Source organism: Dendrobium catenatum, unplaced genomic scaffold, assembly GCF_001605985.2.
Source record: "Dendrobium catenatum unplaced genomic scaffold, ASM160598v2 fragScaff_scaffold_71, whole genome shotgun sequence".
NCBI lineage: Eukaryota > Viridiplantae > Streptophyta > Magnoliopsida > Asparagales > Orchidaceae > Dendrobium > Dendrobium catenatum.
Window position 1 is genome coordinate 2433193 of NW_021318533.1, and position 8878 is coordinate 2442070.

Sequence of the window (8878 nt, forward strand, 5' to 3'; positions counted from 1 at the left end):
TGCAAGCTGCGGGGGGTGAGACGGTCTCGGATCATAATGGTATTCTGGAGGAGTTCTTGACCTTCTTTCGTGCCAAGTGGAAAAGCCGCAATGCCAACTTGGGCCATTGGCCTGATTTCGATGTACTCGGACAGGTGCCGGAATCCTCGGCTAATGCTCTAATGACCAACATTACAAATGATGAAATTCGAGCTGCTGTGTTCTCCCTGGGCAATAATAGAGCTCCGGGCAGGGATGGGATTACCTCCTCGTTCCTTAAGTTCTATTGGGAAATTATTAAGGAGGATGTGCTTGCTGCCATTCAAACTTTTTTCTCCTCTAATTCGATGAGTGCTAGCTGGAAGGAAACCTTAATTGTCTTAATTCCTAAAGTAGACAATGCTTGCTCCCCCTCTAAATTCCGCCCGATAAGTCTCTGTCAGGCTCTTTATAAAGTCACGGCTAAAATTCTTGTTGAGAGAATGAAACCGATCCTTGCGGGTATTGTGGGTGAGGAACAAGGTGCCTTCATTCCCGGCAGATCTATTTCCAACCATGGCCTCATTGCACAAGAGCTCATTTCTCACTTCCAGCACACCACCAAACTCGGTGGGCTTATGGCGCTCAAGATTGATATGGAACAGGCTTACGACTGTATGTCGTGGGCCACCCTTCAGCAGGTCATGGATCGGATGGGATTCCCGCACCGCTTCACGAACTGGGTAATCCAATGTATTTCCTTTCCTAAATTCCAATTGCTTATTAACGGCTGCAGGACGGAGTGGATCGAAGGTCTTTGCGGCTTTCGGCAGGGCTGCCCCCTCTCACCGTACCTCTTCATTCTCTGTTCGGAGCTGCTATACAAGGCTTTTACCCAGCACGGCACTTCTCTTGGTGTTAAAGTTGCCCGTGATGCTCCGCGTGTGTCCCACCTCCTTTACGCCGATGATATTCTCATTTTTGCGGAGGCTAGCGGATCGAATGCTAAGAAAATCAAGGAAATTCTTGCAAATTATTGTGACTGGACCGGTCAATGCATCAATAATGCGAAATCCGCAATCCTCTTCAGCAAGAGAACCCCGGGCTGGAAGCAGCGCCGAATTGCCAATGACCTTGGCTTTAGACGGGTCCAAGTTATGGAGTATCTGGGGCTTCCTCTTGCCATGAGGAAGTTGGTTGCTTCTGACTTCTCCAAAGTCCTTCAAAATGCTCATAAGAAGACCAACGCTTGGGGGAAGCGGCATCTTTCCTTGGCTGGGAGAACGACTCTGATCCGAACCTCCCTCCTCTCCACGGCCATGTACCTGATGACTCACTCTTTGGTCCCTAGCAGCATTCTTCAGAAGATTGAAAAGATGGCTAGAGACTTTCTATGGCACAAGTCCTCTACACAGGGGGGGCTGCACTATATCCGTTGGGACGTGCTGTGCCGCCCGGCTGCTGCGGGTGGGCTTGGCTTCCATGCCTCCAAGGACTGGCAGGGCCCACTTCGGGCTAGGCTGGCGTGGGGGATGCTTCAGGAAAAAGACTCACTCCTTTGCCGCATTATCACGGCCAAGTATGGAGATAATATTTGGCATTTTTCGGGTGCAAGGGGTGCGTCCAGTGCTTGGAGAATTCTTTGTGATGGGGCGGCTGCTCTCCGGCCTGTACTTCATTGGGAAATTGGTGATGGAAGCCAAATTAATATTCTCATGGACAATAGGATGAATAATTGTGACCTGCAGCATTGGCCGTCCTTCCTGGATGTCTCCGCCATTGAGGGACAGTCAATTAGTTGGCTGCTTGATGAAAATCTGCAGTGGAGGCTCGATCGACTTGCTGAAGTGTTTGGCGAGTCGCTGGCCCGCCGAGTTAGCTTAATTCGAACCAACACCGGTGATGGCACCGACGTCCCCACTCTCGCCCAGTCCCCCCTTTCGTCGACGATTACTGCTATGGCCTACAATGCCAAGATTGGCTGCACGGATTACAGTTACTATTGGCTCCGCAAACTCAAGCTTCATCCGCGTGAGCACTTTTTTTGGTGGCGCCTACTGTTTGATGCGATCCCAACGCGAAGCTGGCTGTTTCGACGAAATCTGACTGATCTCACGTCCTGCCCGTGGGGATGTAATTCGGCTGAGTCCATTGAACATGTGACCATCACCTGTAGCATGCTGAAGCTCACGGCTGCTGTCCTCGCCAAGTGGGGTTTCGTTCTGCCCGACTTCCGCTCCTGGGAGGGGCTTCTTCACGGGTTGCAACTCTTAGCAAACCAGAATCCCAGCTTGGGACGGCTTTATTGTTACATCATTTACCAGCTGTGGAGATCCCGCAATGACAAGATTCATGGCCGGTCTTTCTGTACGCCCTCGGTAATGGCTGCGAATGCATTATCTATGCTGCCGAAACCTTATGCTTCGCCTGTCTTGGAGCAATGGTGTGCCTCTCAGCCCCTCGGGCTGCCGTCAAACAAACTCTGGTGCACCCCCCCTCCGGGTTGGGTAAAGTTTAATGTGGACGCTTCTGTGCTTCGCTCAAATGTGACCGGCCTTGGTGTGGTTGTTCGGGACCACCTGGGCAGACTTCTTCAGGCTGCGGGCACCATGGTCGAACAATGGGATGTTACTAATGCTGAAATCATGGCAGCACTCTCTGTTAAAGGGGTAATTGAGCCATGGATGCTGGACCTTGACGGCATCATCATTGAGGGCGACTGCCGAAATGCTATTAAATGGTTACAAACGTCATTCGACCGGCGTAACCGAATCCACTACAGTGCCGAGAGACCCGACCTCAGTTTTTTGCTGGACTTCAAGCAGGTTCTCTTCCACCACATTCCTCGGAGCAGCAATCTCCCGGCCGACTTTTGTGCCCGTATGGCTTGCTTTGGTGATTTTTTGTGGAAACATGATGATAATAGTGTTATTCCTCTCTCTTTTGTGTCTTTATTAAGAGAGGATAGTGATAGAGCTTAGCCTGTTCCTTTTGTACTTTTTCCATTTACCTTTTTAATGCAAATGCAGCAATTCAAGGAACCCAAAAACTTTGGGAGGCTCTTCATTTGTTCTATCTTCTTTCTCTCACTAGAGTGTTTTTAGAGAGAGAAGCTCTAGGATGGCTAGAGGGCTGCGACTGCGGAGGCAAATGCGGCAGCCGCGCGTGCTGCTGCGCTTGCGGGCCATGCCATGGCCGGTGGGTCTGGCTTGCGGGACATGGATTTGGGCATGGAGGACTGTCCTCCGACTCCAACCAACTGGGAAGAAGCTCTGGCAGGCGATGTGCTTATGGATAATGCGGTGGAATGTGTTGTTCCACCGGAGTTTCCCGTTTCTGCTGCAGGTGTGGAAATCCCCTTGGAAGGAAGAGCTGTTTTGCCGGATCAAAGTAACAGCACACAAGGTGTTTGTGCTTTTGCGCCTAAGGGGGCAGAGAACGGGATCTTTGGAAATCCGGTTGGCGGCACTTCGCGGGACAAGCCGGCGAATGCCTGGAAACGCCCCGAGCATATACGGGTGACCAATGCTGTGAAGAGGGGCCAATTCTCGTCGGATGGTGTGTCCGTTGACCTCCGGCTGGAGCTTGTGGAGCGAAGCATTAACATGTTGGAGAATGCCATTGTGGGGAAAATATTGGGACGCCGCCTCCCATTCTTTGTTCTTGATGCAGAAATCCGACGGCAATGGGGCCGGTTTGGGGAGATCCAACTCTCCACGATTGGCACAGACTGCTTTGCTTGCACCTTCAGTTCGAAAGAGGCTAGGGACGCTGTGTTATGCGGGGGGCCTTGGTTTTTCAGCGGGAACATTGTTGGAATGGATCGTTGGACACCGGAGTTCTCCCCAAGTTCTCTTGCGGGCCTTTCATCGCCGGTTTGGATCCGGCTGCCTCAGTTACCGCTGCAGTATTGGGACCAAGAAAATTTGATTAGAATTGCATCCATGCTTGGAGAACCACTTTGGATTGATGCCCAAACCGGCTCTAGGGGAAGACGGGAATATGCCCGAATTTGTGTCAGGCTCGACCTATCGTGCAAACTTCAAGCCGGAATTTGGATTAACGGTTGGAAGGGGCGTTTTTTCCAACACGTTGAATATGAAGGCCTCGGCCTATCCTGCTTCGGGTGTGGGCAAGTGGGGCACCGGAAGGAACATTGTCCTTCCCGTAGTACTGAGAACTCGGCTGGAACGAGCAGCGTGCCGGCCATGGGAGGAATTGGGAGGACCCAGCCTCGTGGAGAGGGACGTAGCCCAGCTGCTAGTGGCAAATCCCCAACCAGTGCGGAGAGCGCGGTGGTTGGCATGATCACGCCCTGCCCTCCGGCTCGGGCGAGCAGACCAGACACGGGTATGGTGGCTAAGCCTGCTGAGCCTCTGGGCACTAAGGAGTCTGACGCAACCCCGAGTACATCCAATGGGGAGTCAACCGATGGCTTGTCTGGCTTGACTGAGGATGAGAAATTGTTTGGCGCTTGGAATTTGGTGGCCCCGAGGAAGGGAAAGAAACCACTGAAGAAGGCTGAACCGGTGGGTAAGTTGCCCCTTGGGGAGAATACCCCAACTCAAGTCAACCTAAAGGAAGTTATGGCACCGAGTGCGGTGCGATTGAAGGAGAACTTCAGACCAAGCAAGGGGGATAAGCGGCCTGGGCTTTCGGAACCATTGTTGTTCTCGGCCGGGATATCCAGGGAGTCCAGCCGGCGGCCTGCTAGGCCTAAGCTGGGAGCGTCCAAGGCCCATTTTGATAAAGAACTACAAGCTTTGGGGCCAATTGCGGAGGCCCCGCGGAAGCGACGGAAAGACGGAAACACACCTATAAGCGGCGGGGACGCTTCCCCTATGGTTGCTTAATGTCTTCGACCCTATTCTGGAATTGCAGGGGGGCCCGGAAGAAGTGTACGGGTAACTACCTGCGTCACCTGGTGGGTGACAACGACATTCACTTCATTGGCCTTGTTGAGACTAAGGTTGAGAATTTGGAGCGTTCTGAGGTTGATCGCCTCATTGGGACGCGCTGGGACTTCTTCCACTTGCCTTCGGTGGGTAAGTCTGGCGGTATTTTGGTGCTGTGGCGGCGTGACCTCGCGACCTTTCAGGTGCTGGCGGCCGACGAGCAGGTTGTGGTGGGGGCCCTTTCACTTCCGGGGGGACAAAGATGGACTATTGCGGTAGTCTATGCCAATAAGGATTATCTTCGCCGGCGGGAGTTATGGCAGCTTGTCAGTTCCTTTTGTGATTCGGGCACCCCTATCCTTGTGGGGGGTGACTTCAATGTGTGCCTTGACCAGTCTGAGAAGAAGGGCGGTAAGCGGGTCACCCATTCGGCTGGCGTGGCCGAAATGATGGAGTTCATGGGCTGTAATGACTTGCATGATCTTGGCTTTGTGGGACCGAAATACACCTGGACTAATAATAAAGAGGGGAACAGTCGCATTTGGGTTCGCTTGGACCGCGTCCTTATGAGCTCGGATGGACTGCGGATTGCCCCGTTTGCCACGGTTAGGCACATGGGCAGGGTGGCTTCGGATCACTCACCGTTGCTGCTCACTCTTACGGTGCGTAGTCCTGTTAAGATGGAGAAATGGATCCGTTTTGAGGATGTTTGGACTACCTTTCCCAGCTCGTGGCGTGTTGTTTGGCAGAGCTGGCGGAGAAATGATTTTGGCTCGCCCGCGGAGATTATCAATCGTAAATGCCACCGGACGCTTCGGGCACTTTTTCATTGGAGCAAGCACCGGGTTCGGGACTTAACCAGCCAGAAAGCAGCTTTGGAACGCAGAATTCTTGATCTCCAGGAGCTGGATTGTGCCCCGGCGGGGTTGAATGAGGAGCAAGAGGCGGAACTTAGGCGGTGCATTGGGGAGCTTAATGACACGTTGACCAGACTTACTATCTGGTGGCGTCAAAGGGCCAAGACTCGATGGCTGGAGGAGGGGGATGCTAATTCCCATTTTTTCCATCTTGCCGCCTCTGGCCGAAGGCGGGAGAATCGCATCAGCAACATTGTAATGGAGGATGGCCGGGTGGTCAGTGATCCGGACAATATCAATGAGGCATTTCTTAATTTCTTCAAGGATAAGTGGCGTGCTCGGGACACCAGTCTGGTTGGCTGGCCGACCTTTGCGGCGAATGATGGGATCCCAGACAACTTCCACGATCTGCTCGTTGCGGATGTCACGGAGGAGGAGATTTGGGAGGTTGTCCGTGGCATGGGTAACAACCGTGCCCCGGGGCGCGACGGCATTACGACGTCGTTCCTCAAATTTTATTGGAACCTTATCAAATCTGAGGTGGTGGATGCCATCCGAGACTTCTTTACGACCAACTTTATGGATGCTCACTGGAAGGAGACGCTTATCATCCTTATTCCTAAGGTGGTGAATGCGGACAGCCCGGCTAAGTTCCGCCCTATTAGCCTCTGCCAATCCCTATATAAAGTGGTGGCAAAAATTCTTGTTGGGAGGATGAAGCCGGTGCTTGCCGGCATTATCGGGGAGGAGCAAGGGGCATTCGTCCCTGGCCGTTCGATCTCGCAGCACGGGCTGCTTGCCCAGGAAATTATTTGTAACTTTCAGCATTCAACTAAGGCGGCGGGGCTTATGGCACTTAAGGTGGACATGGAACAGGCTTACGACTGCATGGCGTGGAATACTCTTGAACGGGTGATGATGATCATGGGCTTTCCGCAGCAGTTTATTACTTGGGTAATCCGTTGCATCTCTTTCCCAAAATTTCAATTGCTAATCAATGGCTGCAGGACCGACTGGATTAATGGTGCGAGTGGGTTTCGGCAAGGTTGCCCACTGTCGCCCTACCTTTTCATCCTCTGCTCGGAGCTCCTTACGAAGGCTATTTCCCAGCACAGGCAGACGCTTGGGGTTCGGATTGTTCGCCAGGCCCCTATTATTTCGCATCTCTTGTATGCGGACGACGTTCTTGTCTTTGCGGAGGCCAATGGGAGCAATGCGAAGTGTATTAAAAAGGTGCTGGACAATTACTGCGGCTGGACGGGGCAGCGGATCAATTGTGCGAAATCGGCCGTCCTCTTCAGTAAGAAATGCCCGCTGTGGAAGCAGCGGAGGATTGCGAGGGAGCTGGATTTCCGCCGGGTGCAGTGCTTGGAGTATCTCGGGCTGCAGCTTGCTATGAGGCGGCTGGTGGCTGCTGATTTTGCCAAAGTGGTTGGCAAGGTTACTGAGAAGGTGAACGTGTGGGGTAAACGCCATCTATCCCTTGCGGGTCGCTCCACTCTTATCCGCACCGCTCTGCTTACTACGCCCATGTACCTAATGACTCACACCGTGATCCCCAAGGGTGTCCGTGACACTATTGAGCGGATGGCGAGGAGATTTTTATGGCAGAAGGATGCGAACAAACGAGGCCTTCATTATGTTCAGTGGAAGGAGCTTTGCCGCCCTATGTCGCATGGGGGGCTCGGTTTTCATGCGTCTAGCACATGGCAGGGACCGCTGCGGGCGAGACTGGCTTGGGACTTCCTCCGCAACGGTAATTCCCTCTTGGCTAGGACGGTCACGGCGAAATATGGTAGAAATTTGTGGTGCGCTAAGGACGGGCGGAATGTGTCCTGCACATGGAAAATTCTCCAGGACGGAGCGCTGGCCCTCCGTCCGATCATCTATTGGCATGTTGGCAATGGGTCGGACATAAGTGTGCTCCATGATGCATGGATCACCAATAGGAGTTTGGCGAACTGGCCGACCTTTGTTGACATTGAAGCGGTTGAGGATTGCACTGTCCGGGACTTATTTGATGAGCAAGGGAGGTGGCGGGCTGCTTTGGTCCTCCAATATTTTGGGGAAATTTTGGGTAATCATATTATTGAAAACCTTGCGCGGGGAGAGCTTGGCATTGATAGACCGGAACTCATTAATCTTCCCCTTGGTACTACGGTCACGGCTTTGGCCTATAAGGCGACGATCGGGGAGATGTCTTATCAATATCTTTGGTTGCGGAAACTCAAGCTCCACCCGAGGGAGCATATGTTTTGGTGGCGGCTGCTTCTGGATGCTGTCCCAACGAACACCTGGCTTAAGCGGAGGGGGCTGACCGACCTTGAGGATTGCCCTTGGGGATGTAATCGGCCTGAGACGACGGAACACTTGGCTGTCCATTGCGGGACGCTGGAGCTCACTTTGAATATCTTGAATGGATGGGGGTTCTTCATTCCCCAATTTAATTCCTGGAACTGTTTGCTCGAGGGCCTTGCCCATTCGGCCAGCAACAACCCGAGCTCGGGTAGACTGCTTTGCTGTGTTATCTATCAGTGTTGGCGGGCAAGGAACGACAAGAGCCACGGGCGGTCCTTTGGTACGCCGACGGTTATTGCGGCCACGGTGCTGGCCATGCAGCCTAAACCTTATTCTTCGCCGGCTATGGAGCAATGGCACACCTCTCAGCCCTTTGGGCTGCCTCCGAACAGACTTTGGTGTGCCCCCCCTCCGAAGTGGGTTAAGTTTAATGTGGATGCGTCTGTTAAACCCAATGCTGTGGCTGGTCTCGGTATGGTGGCTCGGGATCACCTTGGAAGGCTTCTCTTTGCTGTGGGTAAGAAAGTGGAACAGTGGGATGCGACGCGTGCTGAGATCACGGCGGGCCTGCTACTCCAGGAGTCCGTCCAAGGGTGGATGTACGACCTTGACGGCATCATTATTGAGGGCGATTCTCACAATGCGATTCAGTGGCTGCAGTCTTCTTTCGATCGGCTCAATAAGCTTCACCTTCAGACCGAGGGACCTGATCTTACGTTCCTTCTGGACTTCCGCCAAGTCCTATTCCAGCATCTTCCTCGGGCTAGTAATGCACCAGCTGATTTTTGTGCTCATATGGCTTGCTTTGGTGACTTTTATTGGGATAACTGTAATATTACCGATGTTCCTCCCTCTTTTTTGTCTCTGTTA

General features: G+C 52.9%; 1 protein-coding gene across 1 annotated transcript in view; it reads left to right on the forward strand.

The window, feature by feature from the left end:
* Positions 1 to 4810: 4810 nt before the first annotated feature.
* LOC114579729 overlaps positions 4811 to 8878 on the forward strand; it is a gene marked incomplete at its 3' end in the record, with an annotated part of 9059 nt that continues 4991 nt past the window's right edge. The window contains exon 1 of the mRNA XM_028695311.1: positions 4811 to 8874. Within this exon, the coding sequence (XP_028551144.1) occupies positions 4811 to 8874 (4064 nt within the window). The remainder of the gene's footprint in view (positions 8875 to 8878) is intronic.